General features: G+C 40.0%; 2 protein-coding genes and 1 long non-coding RNA gene across 5 annotated transcripts in view; 2 read left to right on the top strand and 1 right to left on the bottom strand.

Moving 5' to 3' along the window:
- Positions 1-9,201, top strand: part of ERAP2 (endoplasmic reticulum aminopeptidase 2) — a 39,011-nt gene extending 29,810 nt beyond the window's left edge. For all 3 annotated transcript variants that reach the window (XM_044265073.1, XM_044265064.1, XM_044265084.1), the window contains exons 14-19: positions 3,008-3,164; positions 3,630-3,814; positions 4,446-4,607; positions 5,120-5,260; positions 7,351-7,432; positions 8,364-9,201. In XM_044265073.1, coding sequence (XP_044121008.1) covers positions 3,008-3,164; positions 3,630-3,814; positions 4,446-4,607; positions 5,120-5,260; positions 7,351-7,432; positions 8,364-8,507 — 871 coding nt within the window. In that variant the 3' untranslated portion in view covers positions 8,508-9,201. The remainder of the gene's footprint in view (positions 1-3,007; positions 3,165-3,629; positions 3,815-4,445; positions 4,608-5,119; positions 5,261-7,350; positions 7,433-8,363) is intronic.
- The window catches only part of LOC122917330, a 95,706-nt gene extending 75,223 nt beyond the window's left edge, over positions 1-20,483 (bottom strand). Inside the window, exon 1 of the long non-coding RNA XR_006386378.1 lies at positions 19,878-20,483. This is a non-coding gene — a long non-coding RNA (uncharacterized LOC122917330). The remainder of the gene's footprint in view (positions 1-19,877) is intronic.
- A 283-nt stretch (positions 20,484-20,766) lies between these two features.
- LOC122917317 (leucyl and cystinyl aminopeptidase) overlaps positions 20,767-23,868 on the top strand; it is a 99,844-nt gene continuing 96,742 nt past the window's right edge. Inside the window, exon 1 of the mRNA XM_044265050.1 lies at positions 20,767-21,970. Coding sequence (XP_044120985.1) covers positions 21,952-21,970 — 19 coding nt within the window. The 5' untranslated portion in view covers positions 20,767-21,951. The remainder of the gene's footprint in view (positions 21,971-23,868) is intronic.

Below are 23,868 nucleotides of genomic sequence, written 5' to 3'. Positions count from 1 at the left end.
TTGAAGTCAGGATGGGCTGGGAACGTGGCCGTCCCACAACTGTGGGGATGGTTACATGATAGACTAGCTGGGAAGTAAGCCACGGTTCATTGGAGGAGGTCTGTCTGGTCAAAGGAGAAGCTCTGAGTAGATTGCAAAGAAGATGAGTTAAAAATGTAGGAATAGGAACACTGAAGAATATTGACAATTTAACAACGAAAACCAATATTTCAAACAGTTGCAAAATCTCTTTCTGCCAATAAATTTATGGGTTGTCTAAATTTAGCAGAAGAAACCCTACTGTTATTAATGAATCAGTGGAAAAATGAGGTGGCCAGGTTAATGAAGTTAAGAATACAAATTTTGGTTTAAAATAGATGACTTCAAGTATTACCTCTTCAATTCTTCTTAGACATAAGGCAAATTATTTAAACATTTTAAGCCTAAATTTTCTAGTCTTTAGTACTTCTCTAGTCTTTAAAATTCCAGATTTAAATAATAATATCTAATATAAAGGGCTGTTTCAAGGATTGCATAAGATAATGCCAATAAAGCACTAAGCACAGTTCAATAAATGTTAGCTATTAGTAGTATTAGTATTATCTAACAAAAATCATTTAAAACATCCTGTTTTGAAGAGGAAGATGAAGCAACAGCATAGAAATGCAGTTCAAATAATGTGAAGTTGGAAAAAAGAAGAATCTGAATTTGTGTATTATTTTGTTGCAACTATATAAAAAAATTATTAGCTAAAAGTGTGGGGAAAAAGAGGAGGAAATATTCCAAAGTGCTATTAGTGAATGTGATGTGTAGTGAAATTATGAGGCATTTTTCCTTCCCTCTCCAATTTCCGTTTCATAATTTGTTTATATTAACTTTATCATAAAACTAGGTCAATAAGGAAACAATTTAATACTCTCATACTAGCTCAAAGTATTTTTACTTGCTACTCTCCCTTAATATTTATCGCATCTTCCCTGCTTTATAAAATATCTATTTAAGAGTTAAAAGAAGTAATCAGAGATCATAGTTGGTCTGAAGACAGAATTTGGCCAAGGAATGGACATTTATTTTAATTGCATTTTCATATTAATTAAGCATAACTTAACACTTGAATCTCATCTGGGTTGAATGGAATTGAAACGACAACTTTAAATTCTTTACAGAAAAACTATTTGTTCCTTTTAGTCCCACACCCACATTGGCTTTTCAGGAATATAGTTTTATTTCACAAAGGTACCAAATAGCTGAAACTGTATACTCATAAGTATAGAACTGTGTACTAATAAGATACAGATTTTTTTTTCTGTTGGGCTAAAGTATAAGCTCATAGATGTGTTTATTTATAAGCTGAATCAACCTTCAGGTAACATTTTGCGTGATGATTGGTGGTGAGGAGCTGGCTTTTTATTAAACAAAAGTTACATAAAAATAAAAGCAATCCTCTTAGATGAATGTTAAGATTGATTTTTTTTTTAGTAGATAAGTATAAAAGTAAATAATGGTGTTTGTTTTTGTAAGAAACAAATTAGGCTTGACAAATAAGAAAAACAGGATTAATATGAGGTAGTTTTTGTGTTCAACACTCTTTTTAAAATGGGACCCTGAAAAAAAATAAATAAATAAAATAAAATGGGACCCTGGAATATTTTACCTAGTTTTTCCTGTTGCTGATCCTCTAGGGTATCAGCTACACTGTACGGCATGACAGTAACAAACAAGGGAAGGAATCGTGACGTTTCGTAGATAAATACACTAAAAAATACAGCAAACCATAGAATCATAGTGCATATGGTTCAGCCCTCCGTCTTCAGACAAAAACTGTGGAAACTTTTCCATAAGTCTGTTTGAAAGCAGTATATAATTGTGTTTAAGAAAAGTCACAAGAGTTGGTTCTTCTTAATTTCACTTCTTGCTAGTTTCGGTTTCCTCTTTTTAGATAAAAATTCAACATTTAAAAACCCAAAGGAGGTAGAGCATTATGCTAATGAAAATTCAACAGAAACGTCTTTTGTTCTTGAATCTGTTTCCATATCAGACTATTATGCTTAATCTTCGAGTTGAATGCTGGCAGTAATAGTTTACAGACCACGTGCAGACACAAGTTCTGTCAGAAACACATGTGAGAACCACTTTGCAAAATGACAATATAATGGTTTATTTCCTCTGCAGAAGAGGCCCTAATGTTTGGTATTCAGAATAATAGTTTTGTTGTTTGTTCTTTTCATTAAAAGAAAATACAGAGAAGCCATATAACTTTGAAATCTAATTAGATTCTAAAAAAAGATGGAAGTACCTTTTTTGTCCTACTCAGAATAAACACTACTTCTCTGTTAGGCTCTAGAAAGGACATTAAAAAAAGGAAAGACAGAGCCCCTGTCCTCAAAGTTCCAAATCCAGTTGGAGGAACAATTCAAATCCACAAGTGAAACCATTAGAGAATGACCCAACATGTGAAAACCTTGCTATTATTTGGTCCTAAATATTAATATTAGCTAATATTTCCTTTATAAATCTCTTACTGCATGTGAGGAATGACTCCAAGCACTCTGTGTGAATGAAGTCACTTAATCCTTACAACAGCACAAGATACTACTGTTACTTTCGTGTATAAGGGATATAACTGAGGCCGGGAAAGGTTAGGTAATTTGCCCAAGATCATAGAACTAGTCAGTGGTAGATCTAGGACTTAAACCCAATGGTCTGGCTGAATTGCTCCTCCCATTGCTCACTAGATCATATTTGTGTTAATATTAAGAATACTAAGAACTGGGGGTGTGTGGGTGGCTCAGTGGGTTAAAGCCTCTGCCTTCAGTTCAGGTCATGATCTCAGGGTCCTGGGATCGAGCCCCGCATTGGGCTCTCTGCTCCTTGGGCAGCCTGCTTCCCCCTCTCTCTCTGCCTGCCTCTCTGCCTACTTGTGATCTCTCTCTGTCAAATAAATAAATAAAATCTTAAAAAAAAAAAGAAAAAGAATAGTAAGAACTCTAAGTTATGTACACACACCCAACCTTGTTTCATCCTTTAGTGCAGGAAGGTTGACCCTAGACAAAGCCCTTGACCTGACTCGCTATCTCCAACATGAAGCAAGCATTCCCGCACTTCTCAAAGGTCTGGAATACTTAGAGCTGTTTTACCGCATGATGGAGAGAAGGAATGTTTCAGATGTCACAGAAAACCTCAAGGTTTGTATCACTTCCAGGAAATTCACTAAGTAGAGAGTGTCTGGAGGATGGGCGAGACTTGGTCTGTTTGTGTGAACTTCTGGGGATAAATCTTTAAGAAGCTGAGGGACTGGCTGATGGCACGGTCAACCGCACTGAGTGGTTGGAAATCTCTCATTTCTTGTCATCACCAACCTAAGACGATCCTATCAGGATCGTGAGCAAAATATTCCTCCTAAATGTGATTTTATCTTTTGTCAATGATATTCTACCCTCAGATAGGAAATTAAACCCTATTTTAATGCAAAAGCTCTGTTTAAATATGGTAGGTGGGGCCCAGAAAACAAGGAGAAAATACAAAGCCAAATAGTTCTGTGTTTGGGCAAGATTCATGCCGGCAGTTTAGAGTTGATCCTTTTTGGTGGGTAAGAGCTGTGTTAAGTACTAAATTTAGCCTCTCTGTAAATCATCCTGTTCTTTCCGCAGCATTACATTCTCCAGTATTTTAAGCCAGTGATTGACAGGCAAAGCTGGAGTGACAAGGGCTCTGTCTGGGACAGGATGCTTCGATCGACCATCCTAAAACTGGCCTGTTACCTGAACCATGCTCCTTGCATCCAGAAGGCAACTGAACTCTTCTCTCAGTGGATGGAATCCAGTGGAAAATTAAAGTAAACCTAGACATCTGTCCTGTTCTTTGTTCCTTTCACTTTGATGCAAAAGTCTTTGATCAAGCAAGATGTTAGATCTGAAACCTTTCAGTGAAGATGGTATGGGGCAGGGGGCATGGTAGGGGAAAGCCATGCTGGGAATTACAAACCCTTGTTTCATGCTAGCATATAGTAAGTGCTCAATAGATTTTGTGGGAAGTGAGATTTAGGTCCCCTTAGTGGGAGGGCTTGGACGGATTGGCACGGTGACAGAAAGATTGCCAGAAGGTAGAAGTGGGGGGAGGGGGGTGCCCAAGCTCTGAAAGTGTGTCTTAAAGATAAAAAGCAATGTGAAATGTACAAGCAGTCAAAACAGCAGCGATCATTTGTTAAAAGTTGGTGTTTGTTTTTTTCTTTTAAGAGAGGTTACCTTTTAAAAAAGTCTACTTCTTCATCACCCAATACCAGAGACCCAAAATTTGACCCCAGATTTCATATTTGATGAGAAACTAATGACTTGGGGGCATCAAAAGTGTGTATGTGGTGGCAAAATGGATTCTGCTGTTTATTACAATCAGGAAGATGCCCAGCGATCACAGGGATTACTCTGTTTCATAGGACTTTTTCCTTCACTTTGTTCCTCATACTATAGCATTCCGTCGGATGTTTTAGAGGTCGTGTATTCTGTGGGTGCTCACACAACAATAGGTTGGAATTACCTTTTGGAGCAATATGGACTGTCCATGTCAGGTGCTGAAAAAAAGAAAATTCTGTATGCATTGTCAACCAGCCAACATCAGGAAAAGTTAAAGAAGTAAGTGCATTAATTAAACCAACTTGTTAAAAGTAAACTGATAAAAATCCAATGAAGTCACTAAAATATTGACCACCAACTTCAAAGTCATAAAAGAATCAAAATTTGATTTGTTTTGAATTTACTTCTGAAAAATACATATGCACAAAATGCAAATGATCAAAACAGATATTCCTAGTTATTAATCAGGTGACCAATATTGGACAAATAGCTACATTTTACTTTCAAAACCTTGGAGAAAAGTGAACGCAAGAATGCATTCTTGGGTATAAGGTGTTGTACAAGATGCTAATTAATTTCTTTGAAATAATAAGTGAATAAAATTACTGCCAGAAAAAAAAAGAAAATTTAGCTGGATCATTAAAAATATTAGTAAGGAATTTATTACTGTTTTTGGTAAGTTACAATTTTATCATGCCTCTTTCTCTTCTACTCTTATATATTGATAATCTGAGTTCATTTCCATTATATGACACATGCCATGAGAAGTCAAATGATCTTTATTTCTTCAGATTAATTGAACTAGGAATGGAAGGAGAAGTCATCAAGACACAGGAGTTGTCCACTCTTCTTTATGTGATTGCCAGAAATCCAAAGGGGCAGCAACTAGCCTGGAGTTTTTTAAGAGAAAATTGGACCCATCTCCTAAAAAAGTTGGTATTCATTTATATCCAATGTGTGTTCTTCTACCTAGATGACTCAGTTACCTGAAACCAAGTACCATGATGCATCCCCAAAAGCACATAAATGATCTTATTTCTACCCAAATAGTTTGATGAACTCTATTCGTTTGAAAATTTAATACCCTGAATTACCCTGTCCAGATGTGAGGAGAGGAGTGAGAAGTGAGTGGGAAAGAGATTTCTCTCACCCTTCCCAGGCAAAGAACTCCTGGGAAGTCCTCCTAGCTTCCTCACCAGCCCAGAAGAATCCAAGCAATCCATATCTAGTGCATCGAACACATTCCGCCTGCTTTGTTCATGGAGAGTTTCAGGAATTTTGATGAACACTAATCCCTACCCTCAGCTCCCCTGTGGAAGCGGCTCAGTGGAGAGCTTAGAGGAGATGAAAGAAATCTGATCAGAAGTGTTTTGGGAGACACCCCCTCTTCAAAACGTCATCAGTTCTGCGTCTTTTCTAGGGTTTCAACCCCTGGGAGAACCAGAGTTCACTCCAGCATGCTCTTGGCCCTAAAATACCCCTCAGAAAGAACCAATAATGATTAGACTTCAGTGGAAGGCGTAGGATAGGAGTGCTTTCTCTCACAACAAACCCCGGCTAAGGTTCTCAGCTATTCCTTATCCAAAACCAAAATGTCACTTATGAACTATATGGAAAATATCCAGAATCTGAGACCTGTGTAGTCTGCTCTGTTTATTTTAGTGTCAGTTAGTATCTTTGATTTCAGTCACCCCTGGTTCCTCTTCCTTCTCACTTGCTAGCCATGAAGGACTTAGAGTCCCCAGAATCTTGTGTAAGCAAAAAGAGCATTTTCACCCCCTCCCAGGCTTTTAAGGAGTTTGACATTCACATGGGACCAAACAGAAACTGCTTTACTGCTTTAAAAAAATGTATATTTTTATTATATATGTGTGTGTATGTGTGTGTGTGTGTGTGTGTGTGTATATATATATATAATATGTATATATAAAATGTGTGTGTGTGTGTGTGTGTGTTTGTGTATTTCCTTAAAGATCACCGGAATCATTCGTTGGGTCCTTTGCTTGACTATCTGTTCCCTCCCCTGCTATGATCAGACTTTTTCTGCAACACTGTAGATTTCCTTTGTCACTGGAGATGACCCTTGTGCCTGACAATGTGCACAGTCTAGACTTGGAATCACTTCTGGGATGTATCTGTGCTCTGCTCGTTAGCACAAATCCCTTGGACTTATACTATAAATTCTCTATAGACAACATCCCAGTGCTGTCTATAGAGTTTAACCGAATAACATTGGCCCCCACAAAATATAGTGTATAAAAAGCAGTGGATCCCTAAAATGGGATGGGGAAGCATGCAAGATAGTACATGAGAGTGCAAGGAGAACATCTCACTACATATATAAGTTCTTATGCTATTACACTTTTTGTTGAACCTATAACATAGTACATGTATGTAATACATAAGTAAAAATATGTATATTGGGAAGTTCTTCGGCAAAAAATCTTTACCAATAGAGTGCATAATAAAAAAAAATAGAGAATGCTTCTTTAAGCAAAAACATAAAGTTAAACACAAACACTACTGAGTAAGATCGTCACAGTTCCTAAAAAGTCTTGTAAAATATATTATTTAAGATTTTTTTTTTTTTGACAGAGAGAGAGCGTGAGTGAGAGAGCATGGGAGGGGAGAAGGTCAGAGGGAGAAGCAGACTCCCCATGGATCTGGGAAGTCTGCTTCCGATGGGAAGTCTGGGAAGTCTGGAAGTCCGATACGGGACTCGATCCTGGGACTCCAGGATCATGACTCAAGCTGAAGGCAGTCACCCAACCAACTGAGCCACCCAGGCGCCCCCAGTTCCTAAATAGTCTTTATCTTCATTTTTATCTTGTGGTCAAATTTGATACATTTCATAGCTTTGGGATTTTACTGGATGAATGAGTTATTCTTAGGGTAATTAATAGAATATATTGTATTGCACAAGCTTATCATATAGTTATTAATGTCCTATATTTTAAAAACATATAAAGATAAGGTCCGTATTCTTATTACTTAAATCTGTGGGTTTCCTTCTCATTTTCAGGTTTGACTTGGGCTCATTTGCTATGAGAATGATCATCATTGGCCCAACATCTCACTTCTCTTCCAAGGAAGAGCTGCAAGAGGTTTGTGACTCTCTTCTGCTAACAACTGAAAAATAAATATTCAAGTTGTAAAAATGAAAGTGAACTTAGATATAATCTGGTGTAAAGTTCTCATTTTATTAAAAGAAAATGAGTAGTTTGTCCAATGATACATAACCAGTAAATGGAAGGGACAGGACTAGACCCTCTTAAAATACAGGTGTTCATAACATTCAAAATGAAACTTACACTTCAGAGATGAGTCCTTGCTTATTATTTCCTTCATAGTGTATGATCGCAGAAGTGACTATATTGAAGCTTGGAAGAGTATTAAAGGTCTTTTAATAACAAAACTACTGTTGTTGATAATTCCACTTTTTGAATTTTTTTTTATTTTTTAAAAGATTTTATTTATTTATTTGACAGACAGAGATCACAAGTAGGCAGAGAGGCAGGCAGAGAGAGGAGGAAGTAGGCTCCTGCAGAGCAGAGAGCCTGACGTGGGGCTCGATCCCAGAACCCTGGGATAGTGACCTGAGCTGAAGGCAGAGGCTTCCCAGGGTGGCCTGAGCCACCCAGATGCCCCTCCACTTTTTTTTTTCCTAAGCATTCTAATGTTTTCCATCTTCTTTCCAAAATAAATCTTGAATTATTTACCCTCGAAGGAAACTCAGAATTCTAGAACTTAAGTCTTGGCCCACTACTTACCATATAACTTGGCTCAATCATTTAACATTTTTACCCATAGTGAGCTTACTTGTAAGATGAGTATTTATCATTCCTGTCTTACATTGTTTGAAGATAAAGTGAAATACTAGTTAAACCCCCAAAAGACAGGAAAATAACCATTTAAAGTTTGCAAGAGAGAGGATTACTCTGTTGTACGTATAATTTGCAAGCTCTTTTGAAACCCTTTGCAAGAACAAGTATTTCGTGAACCATGTCCGTAATTTTTTTCTTGCTTATTTTTCAGGTGAAACTGTTCTTTGAATCTCTTAAGGCACAAGGGTTACATCTGGATACTTTTCAAGTGATTTTGGAAACCATAGCCAAAAATATTAAGTGGCTGGAGAGGAATCTTCCCACTCTGAGGACTTGGCTACTGGTTAGTTCTTAAATGGTCAGTAGAAAGAGCTCATCACACGTGGGCTTGAAGTCAATAAAGCCCACGTCAAAGTCCTGGGTATTTTGTCTAAACCAGTAAGAAGCCCCAAGAAACCAGCCACCGCAGCTGCCAGCTCTCAGCGGTTGTCTCTAGCTGACAGATGTATGATGTTGAGGTGGGGGAAGTCCAGTTCAGTAACTTACTTAAATGTAAACTTCCTGAATACTGGAGATATGTGGAGATGTGAATGTAGATATACAGACAGAGCTGCGATAGATTAGCCACACCGCCCACTACCTACACTGCCTTACAGCATGCTACTTTTTTGCTTTTTTGGTGTTTTTTCTAGCCTTGCTAGCATCCTGGACTTTGCCCAGCCAGTTTTACCTTCAAGGAAACATAGCCAATTCTTTTTTAAAAAATCTTTCATTCGCATCCTTTCATTTCCTCCCCTTTTTCCTCCTTCATCTCAGCCTGAATAGTTTTTTTTAATTTTTACCATTCCTGGAAAATTTGAATCCAATTATGAAGTATAAGGATCAGAAAACCAGAGAATTTGTCACCAAATCTCTGATTATTAGAAACTAGGTGTCAGGGTTTACCCACAAAGCCAGGAGGGCTGCTTGGCTTGAGCCTCACTTTCTTTTTCTTTCTTTCTTTCTTTTTTTTTTTTTAATATATTTTTTTAAAATTTATTTGAGAGAGAGAGCGAGAGCAAGAGCATGAGAGGGGAGAAGGTCAGAGGGAGAAGCAGATTCCCTGCGGAGCTGGGAGTCTGATGTTGGACTCGATCCCAGAACTCCAGGATCATGACCTGAGCCGAAGGCAGTGGCTTAACCAACTGAGCCACCCAGGCATCCCCAGAGCCTCACTTTCATTAAGAGCCTCAAGGATCGCCTCCTGAGGTCATCTCCACAGGCAGTAAAATCTGCAGTCATAGAGGTAAAGGAGAGAACAATTATCCCTCACCACTTTAAACTGTACACTATTGCATTTTTAAAACATCTTTTGAAAATTGCAAAATTAGATTGTATCGTGTGTATTTCCTGTTAACTTAAGGTTGAATGTAAATATTTAAATGGATCATGTTTTATAACTCAGTTTTAGCAGTTCTTCATATTCTTAAGGGAAACTGGATCTCTGATCCAGTTAGCTTTTCTAAATGCTTCTCTTACTTGTTTTATTAATAAGGTATTTGGAATGAATAAGGAAACCACCACTCTTAGATATCAGGTTGTAAATTTAATAAATTCATGTGCCCACATATGGATCATTATGAAGATATAAACATGTTCTAGAAAAATTTGAATCAATACACAGATTAATTTATCTGGGCTATTAAGGGGGGCTGGGATATTGGGGTACGAGTAAGGTGGGCAGAGCGCTAGCCCATCCATTTTAGAGTGATATCTTGAAGGTTTACAGATCTTTTTCTGGTGCCACGGACAGAGACCGGGTACAGCTTGGATGGACCATTGACATGACCCAACACATTTTGCTAAGTTTGTTTTCAGATCATTTCTTGGAATCTTTGAAGCATCTTTGACTCTAGATTTGACTTGGTTGTGGTCCTACCAAGATCTGTGTAACATGTAATACCCTTCTGGAATTAAACGTACTTTCAAATAAAGAAACTGAAAGAGTGAAGAATGTTATTTTTTCCACCAAGATAATGTGTAATTTAAGCAGAAGAATGTGTATGAGTTTTGGTAGATCTCTGCCGTCATATTTATTTCCATAAATAAGTAGTTTCCTTTGTATACTAAGTTATCTATCATAAATTTCCAAGTTTTTGATTCTCTTCCTTTTATTTTTTTGTGTAAGTTCTTTGTAAGTTCTCAGATTCTTGAGAATTGAATACAAAAGTAGTAGAAGTAGCAGTTTTATCATTTGTTGAAAATGAACACAGTAAGTACTATGCCAGTAATGGTTTAACAAATAAGGAATTTTTAAAAAAGAAATCTATGTACTTAGTGTAGTATTTCAAAATCTTTATGGCAGATGCCAAATCTCCAGCACCAACTAAGACTTGGCTAAAGTTAGTTTTACGTCCTTTAACCCCAAATGAACAAACAAATTGTGAAATACTTATAGACAAGTTCATGAATGGATGATGGAGGGAGCAGACAGGGCTCCAGGCCTGCTGACTTCCCACAGAGACTTGGGAGAATTCTGTGGTCTCCAAAGCCCACTCGGAATGAGAAATCTTCCAGATCAAAGGAGCCTAAAACCAATGTCTTGCTCTGTGTGAGGGGCTTTGTGTGGGGGAGAATGGGGAATTCAGCCTTCAAGAGTTCAACTTTACCACCATGATAGGAATTTCTTGTCCTACTTCATGTATACCCCTGTGCATTTCGTTTCTTGCTATGTCATTGGGCCTATTTTAGGTTCCACAGAATCAGAGGTCTTGATTTTCAGAGGGAATTCCATTCCTGGAGTTTTTTGTTTGTTTGTTTGTTTGTTTGTTTGTTTTGGGGTTTTTTTGTTGTTGTTTGGAGTGTGGTGACGGGTTTATTCCATTCTAACTGTAAGGGGGATCTCCAAATAGTCCTGGAGGCTAGTTTTCCAGTTGAATATTGATGCCTGTCAAACACAAGGCTGCTCAAAATGGCCACATTTTTCTTTGCAACTTCCCTTTACTTTTGTTATTAACCTTCTTTCTTCCATTTAACCATGTGTCAGTGTTTTCCATTTCAGCATATAAGGGTTTACAACCTTTACGTTTACAGGCTTTTAATCATTTACCTGTTATATTGTCTGCTCCCTGAAAACTTAATCTCATTCATCAAAGTCATGTCTCCAAATCATAAAGAAGAAAGAGCAAAAAATATTATGAAAGGAATGGGTTAGCTGGGTTGAAGCACATGTGTGTTTTATGTAATCTAATATTTTAATAGGTAGTGCCAGATTATCTTCCTGAAAGGGGGTGTTAATTTATTTTCTTTAAAAAAAAAAAAAAAGATCTATTTATTTATTTATTTGTTTGAGAGGGAGAGAGGGAGAGAGAGAGTGTGCCTGTGTTTGCAAGAGCAAGCAGGAGGAGGTACAAAGGGAAGAAGAGAGAGAATCTCAAGTAGACTCCCCCACTGAGCACAGGGCCTGGCTTGGGGCTTGATCCCATGACTCTGAGATCATGACTTGAGCTGAAATCAGGAGTTGAATTCCTAATCTACTGAGCCACCTAGGAGCCTGTAATTCACTTCCTTTTTATGCCTGTATCCTGTGTTTGTCAGTACCAAATGTTAATCTTTTATGTCTAGTAAACTTTCCCTAGTAAAGTACAGCTTCCCCAGATGTTTACATAGCTATGGCACTAGTTTCTTTTGGTTGAGATATATATATATATATATATATATATATATATATATATATATTTTTTTTTTTTTTAAAGATTTTATTTATTTATTTATTTGACACAGAGATCACAAGTAGGCAGAGAGGCAGGCAGAGAGAGAGAGGAAACAGGCTCCCTGCTGAGCAGAGAGCCAGATGCATGCTCAATCCCGGGACCCTGGGATCATGACCTGAGCTGAATGCAGAGGCCTTAACCCACTGAACCTGGGTGCCCCACTTTTGGTTGATTTTTGCTTGATGTATTTTTCTGTATCCTTTTACTTTGAATTTTTCTGTGTTTAGTTTCAGATGAGTCTTTCATAGAGAGGCTGTACCTGAATTTTGTTTGCTATTATGTTTCCCAACTTGGGCAAGCTTAGGCTCTCTCATCCATCCTTTCCACTCTCAAAGGCAAAAAAAAAAAAAAAAAAAAAAAAAAAATTGCCCTCAAGGTGAACATGGACTTCAGCCTTCTGCTTACCCCTCAGGGTTCCTGCCTTCAATTAGTTTTTGATCCATGACTATTTCTTACTAGCTTTCCAGGTCACCAATATATTCAAACAATTAAAAAATTCTTGAATTCTACATTTTTAATTATTCTTAGCAAGAAGGTCACTCAAGGTACCTAGTCTAGCATATTCCCAGAAGCTATAATAATTTATTTTCAACAATGTGCAAATGTCCAACACTTTTACATAAGTGACTCCTTAGGATGGAAATTGGTTTGCAGTATTGACTGCACAGTATCGATTTTTCATAAATAAACTTGTGGGATGCCTAACATTGTATCAGGAAGTTAGCAGTATAAACAGATCATTTGTTCAGGATTTAAATCAGGAAAAATTTCCAATATTCATAGGGAGAAACAGCTAGAAAGTCTGAGAAATGTAGACATAATTGACTGGGTGAAAAGAATTTCTCTCTCAATCACTTCTGCAAGCTTTACTTTACAAACATGACTTTAAGATCTTTTGCTAACTCTCTTTTCTCCAAAAGTTTTCATCTTCTATCATGTTCCCAGATAAAGTCAGGAAACCAGTTTTCTATTCTCAGTACATGATTAATTAATTCTCACCTCTAGGTGTTAACACATATGATTTCCCACCCTTCAAAGTTCATGTCTCCCTCTGTTGAATTATGCCATATTTATTTCAATGTATCATATTAGGTTCATGTTTCTGTAAGGGATTCACATGTTGATCCACCTGACGTTTCTTTGCAGTCATCTAAACAATGCTACAGTTATGATTACAAACCCCGTTTTAAGGTGGGCAGAGTAAATTGTCTATGAAAAGACTTAAGGGATACAAAGGACATTATTTCTTGGTTTTAAAAACCATGTTCCTCATTAAATACTGTTCTCTAGTAAACTGAGCTTGGAAATTCTAACTGATTTCTAATTATTCTGAGTTTGAGTTGGGAAAAGGATAAGTTGAACACTCTGAACACTCAAATATGGCAAGAGGCAGGGATGGTGGTTGGAGAACTTTTCCTGAAAGAGAAACAATTATCTTCATGGCCCAAGGCTGTTAGCATATACTTTTATTTTCTTTCTGTTCATGACTCCAGATCTAGGCTCAAAGACTAGTAGTAGGAATTTTAGAAGGATAAACGAGAGCTTTTTAAGCTGGTAAGGATTAAACAAGTCAAGAGACTCAAGCTGATAAAGATCAAAGACAAGTTCTGGTCTGAAACAACTATGCACAGTTCTTGTGAACCAGACAGAGCCCTCAGGAGTCAGACTGGGCAAGTTAATTCAGCTCACCCCAAGGACTAAATTAGGGTCACTTAAGCAACAATGAATAAGTTGTTGGTTAATGAGAGAGGCTATATAGCATTTAAAGGTTTGCATTTGCTTTTTCTTATTCTAACTTGTGCCTTATCTATAGGCAATAGTTATGACACTACCGATCAAAGCACTATTTTACATTTATTTTATTTTATTTTATTTTATTCTTTTCCAAAGCACTGTTTTAAAAATAATGTTCTATATTCTAGAAAAACCATTACCTGGTAGAAAAAGCATCTTATTCTCCTAGTTTCAGGTAACTGTTTCTCTGGGCAGCCTAGCTATTTGGATTTTAAGGCCAAGGGGAATATACACACTATTGTCTCCTCCAACTCACTGAGGACCTAGATAGAAATAACAATTTCTAGTGTTGCCCTTGCAAGTCCAGATCTAAAAAATGCTATCTAAAAAAAGGAAACCACATATACTTTTTTTTTTTTCCCCAAATACATCTTCTCTTATCCAGTTGCCTTTTCTTCTATAATTTCACCATTACAGATTCATTCCTTTGGGCTAATAAATGCTCAAGTATTCAATTGTAACTCATTAGTCATGCTTTAGTGAAACTTTTTAATTTTGTTTAAGTGAATACTTATTTAGTTCTTTAATAGCTAGCTGAGAAAAGAGCCCTAAGGGGAGAGAGAAACCTGAAGCTGGGAGAGAGGATTGGGGTGGGTGGGTTCTGGGACAAGGGCAACACTCCAGAAAATACTGGTTTGGTAGGAAGCTCTGGAAGGCAGTATCTGTTACTTACTCAAGGGTATTATATACAGGTGGCATTTGATAAATATTTGTTGACTTTGTGAAGCAGCATTTAGAATTGAGGAAGCAAAATGGAAAATGGGACCTAGCAGAACTCAGAGCCCCCTATTTGTCAATTTTGTCCCAGCCTGCTAGTATATTTTTATACTTCTGTGTCATGCATTGTACACGATGCATATGTCCTGGGTACTTGTCCCGACTGGCCCAATGTATTGCAAGCACCTTAAAAATAAAAATGTCTTTTCTGTTTTGTTTTTAGTCTCTTTGGTGTTCTGCGCACCATGGGCGCTCCACAAATGTTGCTGACTGACTGACAGCCTGTGCTGGCAGCTATCAGCCAGAGGGAGGAAAAAAGCATCTGAGTCATTCCAGAGTCAGCCAAGAATCACAGTCAAGTGTAATTTTCGGTATAAATATTACAGTACCTTTTCATGCTCAAAAACAAACACAAAACCTGAAGGACACATTTAATGGGAAGGAATCTTAGGCTCTGTGTTAGCAAGGCTGCTAGAAAGAAAGGAGAGCGAAAACTGAATCAGAGTCTTCAGGAGTGTAAACATCTCCCTCGAAAGAGCAGGTCGATCAAAAATGCCAGCTAGAGATAATTTCTAAAATTATCATTTATATCTTCTGACTTTTATAGAAGGGAACCTATGATTGGTTTTCATAGCTAGAAGCAGGGCCCACCGTCCCTGACACTTCCTAGCCTGGCTGGGACCCATTAAATGACGGAGGGCTTAGATATCAATATCAAGAACTCAGTTTCAGGGGTGCCTGGGAGGCTCAGTGGGTTAAGCCTCTGCCTTCTGCTCAGGTCATGATCTCAGGGTCCTGGGATTGAGTCCCACATCGGGCTTTCTGCTCAGCATGGAGGCTGCTTCTCTCTCTCTCTGCCTGCCTCTCTGCCTACTTGTGATCTCTCTCTTTCTGTCAAATAAATAAATAAGTAATATATATCAGCGTCATATAAATTTGTTTGCACTCACGTTATGCTTTGCAAGTCTAAGCGTTTTTTTTGCATGCAATATTCATAGTATTAAAATTTCACAGTTCACATCTAATAGTAATAGCAAATCCATCCTTAGTGCTTATTTTGTGCCAGTCTCTGTTCAAAGCACATTTGAACATTTGTGTTAATTCATCTTATTCTTATTCTTACAATAACCCTAGGAGCATGGTACTTATCTACTCAATTTACAGAGGAGAAAATGAAGCTGAGGAAGATTAAGCAACTTGCCCCAGTCCCAGAGGCAATGGTTTTTTAGGACATTTAGAGAGTGCATCTATCAACATGGTTCTTTTAGGACATTTTTATCACTCCAACAAGAAGCCCCCCATACCCATGAGCAGTTGCTTCCCATTCCTCCCTCTCTACCATCCTCGGCAACCACTAATCCACTTTCTCTATCATTTGGCCAGGCTAAGCTTTTCATACAAATGGAATAATACAATATATGGTCTTTTGTAACTGGCTTCTTTGATGGTCATTTGTGTTGTTTACACTTTTTGGCTATTATGAATAATGCTTCTATGAACATTCACATACAAGTTTTTGTATAAACTTAGATTTTCAATTATTTTGGCTGTATAGCTAAGAGTGAAATCCTGGATCACTTGTTAACTCTAAGTTTAGCTTTTTGAGAACTGCCAGTCTATTTTCCAACACAATTGTATCATTTTATATTCCCACCACAGTATATTAAGTTTCTAATTTCTCTAGATCTTCACCAACATTTATTATGTCTGCCTTTTTGATTCTAGCCTTCCTATGACAGAACCTTGCCATGCTGTGAAGTGGCTCCTCATTGTGGTTTTAATTTGCATTTGTTTTGTGACTAATGATATGGACCATCTTTTCATGGGTTTATTGGTCATGTGTATGTCGTCTTCTTTTTTTTTTTAATTTTATTTATTTGTTTGACAGATTACAAGTAGGCAGAGAGGCAGGCAGAGAAAGAGAGAGGAGGAAGCAGGCTCCCTGCTGAGCAGGGAGCCCGATGCGGGGCTCCATCCCAGGACCCTGGAACCATGACCTGAGCAAAAGGTAGAGGCTTTAACCCACTGAGCCACCCAGGTGTCCCATGTGTATGTCTTCTTTGGAGAAATGTCTATTCAGAGCTTTTGCTCATGTTTAATTGATTTATTTGTCTTTTATTATTGAGTTGTAAGAGTTCTTTATATATTCTAGATGTAAGTCCCTGTGAGGTATATGACTTGCAGATATTTCCTCCCATTCTGTAGGTTGTCTTTTTACTTCTTACTGCTATCCTTTGAAGTTCCATCTTTCTTGATACTTATCTTCAACTTTATTTCTGTTAGAAAGATGCTATTATAACGAGTTGAATAGTGCATCCCTCCCCAACCAAAATTCACATGTTGAAGTCATAACCATCATTACCTCAGAATATGACTTCGCTGGAAATAAAGCCATTGCAGATGTAATTAGTTAAGATGAGGTCAAATTGGAGAAGAGTGGGCCCTGATCCAACATGACTAGTTCCCTTATTAAAAGGGAAAATATGGACACAGGTGTGCACAGAGGGAGAATGCCATTTGAAGGCTGGAGTTATTCTGCCACCAGCCAAGGAAGCCTAGGATAGAGGCCTGGAACATACTTTTCCCTGGTCCCTTCAGAGGGAACATGGCTCTGCTGATTCCTTGATCTTGGGCTTCTAGCCTCCAGAACTATGAGGCAATAAACTTCTGTTGGCAATACATTCCGAGATTGTGATACTTTTTTTGTAGCAGCATTTGCAAACTAATATAAATGCCCAATTTATTTTTCCATTTTAGTAGTTACTTCCAGATCAGCATTTGAAATTTGATAATATATCATTTCTTGGTTTGGAAACTTAATCTCATTGATCAATTACATCAAAAGTTACATCGCATTGGGCTCTTTCTTTACTTTTCCTGTGACAAGTACCTTAGGGTTTAAAGAAATTATTATCAAATTATTATTAAAATATATCAGCATTTATAACCTTCAGTGGACTAGGTTGCCTACTTAACATTTTGGTTACTTAACTCTTCCTTTTCTCTTTTAAATAATAAAAATGATTTTATCCAAGTTCCCCCCATCTCCCCCTATGAAACAAGGAAGTGATCCTAAACTCAGCATTCCTAAACTCTGCTTTGTTTAAGAAATCACTCATAGTAACCCTGTTTTTATTTCCAGTGTTTGGCTTAGAAATGTACAAAATTCAGTTTGGCAATTGAAACCTAAGAAGGGTTCTAATGGGGGATTTTTGAGAAAGGTTTCCTTGCTCTTGAGAAAGAGACCAAAGAAAATGTTCCTCTCCCTTCTCTGATGCCATCCCCTCTCTGTCCACGAGACACCCAGTCTTATGGAAAATTGCTCCCAGAGCAGACAGAGTGAGAAGCGGGGTTCTTGGTAAGGTTGGGAGCAGTAACTAGAGGTTGTCTTATCTCTGCATTTATGTGAGATGATAAATTTCCTTATGTTTATGCTAATTCGATTCAACATTTTGGTTTTTGTAGCCCAAAGCATCTGAACTATTATATAACTGTTCCTTCCTAATAACCTTTCCGTTTATTTAGCTGAATCTTTTTGCTAATGTCTAAGCTCTACAAAACTCTGTTGGGTAATTATGTTGCTTTCCTTAGTGCTCTAAGCATTTCTAGATTTGTGATAGCTTCAAATATCACTAATTGAGGCGCAGCATGTGTGTTGAAAATAGGTGACCGGTGTAATTAGATATTGACTCCTCTCATCCTTAGGGTGACTAGGTAGAAGTCTGGGATAGCTGGAAACCTTATGGTAGTCATCTTTGTCCTGGAAGCAAGCAGCATCCTCTATTTATTCAAGAGTGCTGAATAAACAGCATTTCCTGAGGTATACACTGAATTAATGTATTGTTTAGTTTATTTCAAAATAATTAGAAAAAAAAACATATTTAATAACGTTAAACTTAAAAGTTCACATGGAATATCAGTAAATTGGAACATCAATTAAATAATGAATGGAACAGTCTTCCAGTAGCCTGAATTTAGCTGTAATTCTCTTTACCCTTTATTGTTTGTGTATTATTGTCATTGGCCCTAAATTCGCTGTGGGAATAGGGAAGCAATAAACTCAAGAGCACTGGTTTAGAACATAGACCACCTGAGTTCCAGTCTGCATCTACCATCGGACTGTGAGTGACTCTAACCTTTCCAGAATTCATCTCACCTATTAAATCAAGACTTGGATGAGTTGATCCATGGCAGACCCAGTTTTTATTTTGATGAAAGTTTCTATATTCATTGTTTAGGAAATTTGCTGCTTCTTTATAAATAAATGCTGTTTGTTACTCAGGGAGCTTACATTTTTTCCTCTTGTGTTATTTATTATATAATTAGCCCTCCAAATACTTTGTTTTCCAATGTTAAATGGTAAGGATTTTGAAACTAGTAGATGGGTATAGCAGATAATGTCACACTATCTCCTCTGATAATGAATAGTAACTTCATAATAATTTGAAGTATTAGATCCTTAAACTAAAGAAGCCGCTCTGTGTAGGAGGATAAGAGGAGGTTAATGATTGAAACAGAATCAGCAGCAAATTTATGAAATTGTGTTTTCTCAGAAAGTCTTTATGAAGTCAAATGTAAAGTGGTATCCAAACAAACAAAAACAATACCACAAGGAAATCCCAGAATAAAGCAAAACAAAATTTATTATTATTCTTTTGAGACTAGGTAGGATTATGAAACCTTTGGGTTGCTCGTTTTTTTGTTTGTTTGTTTTTGTTTTTTTTTTTTGTTTTTTTTTACCTCCATTACAAAACCACAGGTCCGTAAATGTCCTTAATGTGTGTGTGTAGGAATGGGAGGGATGGAAGGCAAGAGGTTGGCAAAGAGGTAAAGAAGTTATTTATCTCTATCTCAAATCTCAGGAAGACATGATGCCCCACCTATATTTGCTACTGCAGTGGTGAAGCATTTTTACCACAAGCCTGCAGAATTTAGGTATTTAAGACAAAACACAAGATAACATGTTTCACACTTAAAAGCATGATAGACTCTGGCTTACAGGTAAGGTGAGGTAAGGAGACTTAACACTCTGTGTTGTTTTAAATATCTCTGATACTAAGTGCTTTGGCTGCAAAAATAACTCCAAAGGAACATGACCTGACCTAAAGTATAAGGATGAGTCTCTTATCTGAGCAATATAAGGTATGGAGTCCTTTTAACAAAATCCAGCCCTGCATATACTATATAACCTCTGAACACCATTGGCACCAACCCTGTGGTTCACTTCCTGTTTGGGATTCTGAAGTGCCCCAGGGCAGGGTGGGTACCAAGGGCTCTGGCTATGCATAACATGGTGGGAAGAGAGTAACTTTGAGGTATCATAGGATACAGACATCTTCTCCGGAATTATCAAAAACACACTACTGTTGCTGGCAGAATTCAACATTGCAAATGAACTAGAATCCTAACTACCATTGCATATATTCCCATATGCATTCATAAATTATTTATTGCATACTTACCTTGGGTTAGGATACTGCCCTTAAAAAGGTAGTAACTCTGCCTTCATGGAGCTTGCATTCTTGAGAGGGAGATTGATAATGAGGAAACAGCCAACAGAAGCATTGTTTCAGAGAGTGAGGAGTGCTGTGAAGAAAAGCAGGGCCGGGTCTTTAGAGAGGAGACTGTGTTTGTGGCCATTTTCCGTTGTGTGGTCAGAGAAAGGCTCTCTGCAGAGGTGACATTTGAGCTGACACCTAAAGGACAAGAAGATACCAGCAGGCAAAGTACCAGGCAGAAGGAATCAGTCTTGCGCAAGCAACATGCAAGGGGAATGGTTAACAATGCTGGACGGAACTTGCGGACTTCCAGGAACCGCAAGAAGGCCTCTGTGGCCAAAGCATCCTGAGCGCGTGTAGAGGAGGATCCAGTTAGACCAGGAGTTTCACTTTTATTTTAACTGATGGGTATCCATTGGAGATTTTAAAGATAGAATGTTAAGAGCGTGATTTAATACAGCTGACATTTAATAATAAACGATTGCATTCCGATTTCACTTCTTTAAAACCTGATTTCTAATTCCTTACGGGTCAAACGACACCCCAGCCGTCCCTGTTTGCCCAGGCTGTTTGCGGTCGCCGCCGGCTTGTTTGCACCCGACGTCCTGCTTTTAACAGCCTCAGAGGAGTGTGTGACAGTTGGCAGGCGCAGTGAGGCACAGCCAGAGCCAAGTCGCTGCAGGGGCCAGGGCTGCGGGGCGGGGGTGGGGGGGGTGGGGGTGGGGAGGAGGGGAAGGAGGCTGTGGCTGCGCGCTGGGAGGGCAGAGGCTTTCACTGCGAGCGTGGCGGCGGCGCACACTTCGAGTAAGGGATAAAGAAGCGGGCCCCTACGAACCCGGGGTCCCTGGGACCCTGGTTGTTCCATCCCGAAGGGTCGCCGGGTAATGCCTGGATTTGACACTGAAAACAATGCTGGCTCGCGGTTGGAAGCAACGGCGAGAGTAGAGGAGGCAGAAGCAACTTAGAGTTTCCGCTTCAACTGGGTAGCAATGTCTGTCCTGTCCGCGGGCCCCATGCGGCTGTACCCACTGGAGCCGCAGGTGTTGGTTTAAAGCTCAGCTCCAGCAGGCCTTCTGCTCGCACACTGCGGCGCCCTCACCCACGGCTAATCCAGCTCCAGGTTTTGTGATCCGCTTGCATGTAGAGGCCGCGCCCTGGACTGCCCGCGGTTGGACTGGAACCTACTTGTCTGGGGCCCAGCGGGAGTCTCCGCCCTCCCTTCGGTCTCTTGGCCTCAGACCCGTTAGGGACCACTGTGGTGTGGGCCGGCAGCGGTTCCGGGATGACCCATAGCACCTGCTCCCACTGGCCTTGGCGAAGTGAGCAATCCCGAGCCAGTCTCCGCAGGGAAACCGAAGCTTCGAATTCCGGAGAGCGACCCTCGCCCGCCGGCGGCAGCTGTGCCTCCAGATCGCGGCCTCAGTGGCACCTCTCGGCGAAGCCTCTCTTCATCAAGCTGTCCGCACTAGCTATCCACTCACTCTCCCATCACATCACCCTAATTTATGCTCAGCGGGACATTTCTTTCAGTCTTGTGTGCCTTCTGTGTTTATTGTCTGTCTCTGGAATGTCCACTACAGGGGGCAGTGGTCGATGTTTTGGGGCTCAGTATGGGGTTCCCGGCGCCTAGGACCCGGACGGGCCGGGATGCAGTAGACCGTCTTCTGTACTGAATGACTGAATACTTCCCCCTTGTATTGAAGAGCCTGAGTGGCTGGTCTTCATGGAGGGGCGTGGCTTTTTCAGGCCCCGCCCAGGAGGCTGCTCCCACCTCTAACCCGCTCCTCCCCTTCCTCTCCGAGGAGTTGGCCTCCGGCCGTGCGGTGTTTTTCCCTTTGGCCTCCCTAGCTCTTGCTGCAGCTGTTGCAAAAACCCGGAGCAGCGGAACCTCAGAGCGGCGGAGCGGCGCCGTCTCTCGCGGCACCTCCCCGACAGCCCTTGGCGGCCGCGCTGGGCATGCTCAGTCGACAGGGCCGCTTCAGTTCTTGGAGTAGGAAGCTTGGGCGCTTCGGCTGTAAGGAGCCGCGGTGGGGGGAAAATGGATCCCTTTACTAACGGTGAGTAGGCAGCCAGAGGCGTCGGGTTTGGGACTCTTTTGGGGTGCAGAGGGACGTTGGCCGTCGAGACACGCGGAGTCGGACTGCAGCCGCCCCCACCGTGGGTTTCCCACGAGGGTTTGGGGGCGGTGGAAACGGACTGGGGGAGGCAGCTGAAGGCTGGGGCGGGAGTGGTCAGAGGCCGGCGCGGGACCGGGGGCTGGCGTGAAGGTCAGTGCCACCATCTGCCGAGGGCCTGAGGGCGTCGGGTGCCTCCAGACCCCAAGCTGCGCTGCGTGGCCAGGTGGGTGAACACCAAAGTTTGGGCTGCTTTGCGCAGAGGAGGGTAAAGTTGGCCTTCTGGGTTTGCCCCTGGAGAAGGTGGTGTCTGCCCGCGGCTCTTTTGGCAGGAAGGGTTAAGCCTTGGCCACTGCCAAACCAAACTTCTCTTGTGCGCAGGGAGCTGTCCCCCCCTGTCCTTGCGCGCGAGTTGCCTGCGTGACTTTTCCTAATAGGGCGGGGTGGGGGTGGGGGGCTTGGCAGGTTAATTTAGTGGAAGGAAGGGAAACTTGCAGAAGGGCTTGCTTGGTCCTTCTCTGCGAGGAGGTGCCTGCCCGCACTGTCACCCTTCTGTCTGTTGGTGAGGCGCTCCGCAGGTCGTTCACGCTACCTTTTACGGGCTCCCGATAATACCAGTTTTTTTCAGTCGAAGACTCATTAAATATCAGGGGTCCGTCATGGTGATATCACAATGTGTCTTGAGGCGAGAGTCAAAGCAGGAGCCTGCAGGACGCCCTGCAAAACAGCCACAGCTCTTCACTGAATGGACAGAATAAATCCCACCCTAGTTAAAACCGATGGCTTTTGTTTGGACCAGAAGTGCCAGAGTCACAACATAGGGGTGAGATGTCTTACCATTTTGTGGCCTTGAGTATATGGATTCCCTTTTTGGGACAGAAAGTAGGAGGAATGCCAGTAAGGGAGAATTCACTTTATAATTAGAGGATTCACTCTGTCGTTGACCTGTGTTTTCTTGTGGGAGGTTGGTGACTTCAGGTAGACCGTTTGTCGCATGAGTAGAAGCCAACCTCTGCTGTGGTTTAGGTGGGCCACTTGCCCCTCAAGAGATAGAGACATATATATATATATATATATATATATATATATATATGTCTCCACTATAACCCAAACCGTAGCCAGACTTTGTTGTATGCTGTTTCATTCATGGGACTGCAAATTACTCATTATATTCTCCCTGCCCCTAATTCAGAATGCTTTATTCTACTGCCATCTTCCTGTCTGTACTGTCTAATTAGGCTTAATGATAGTAACTTTAATTCTGAATTTTCTTTCTCATTCAGGTTCTATTTGTAATTTCTAAGGCTTTAAGAATAGTTGGGTAAAGTCACTAAGAGAATTAAGGAATACGGAGCTGAAGGTAAACTTAGAGACCTTCTAGTATTTTAAGTGTAAAATATGTTTAATACAAATTTTAAATCATTTCAAATGAATATTCCAAGGCTTTTGCTTTGTCCTAGGTGGAATACTTGGAGCTTCCATGTTTGTAGTATTTTAAATGTGAACTTTCACTTAAAAATTCGCTGCAAGGCTGAGTCACCAATTTGGTCAAGATGAGTGCTAGTTGATTTTGCGGCCCTGTGCCTACAGAATTAAAGTACATTTGCAAATCCTCCAACTGGGGTCTTTTCTCCCCTTTTAAAATATGTTCCTCTAAATGTTAATAGTTGCAGATTGTCATATTTGAGAGGGCAATGGAAAAGTCCCAGAGAGGTGAACAAAGAGGGAGGAATGCTTCAACATCGGTGTAGGAAGTTGAATTTTTAATCCTTTTGCTGTCTATCTTCCAGATTTTCAGAATGTGCTGGAAACAGTTGGACAGTGCATCAGTTTAGTTAATG

Source organism: Neovison vison, chromosome 1 (genome assembly GCF_020171115.1).
Source record: "Neovison vison isolate M4711 chromosome 1, ASM_NN_V1, whole genome shotgun sequence".
NCBI classification, from domain to species: Eukaryota; Metazoa; Chordata; class Mammalia; order Carnivora; family Mustelidae; genus Neogale; species Neogale vison.
The sequence above is the reverse complement of the archived record's forward strand: the minus strand, read 5'-3'. Positions and strand labels throughout refer to the sequence as shown.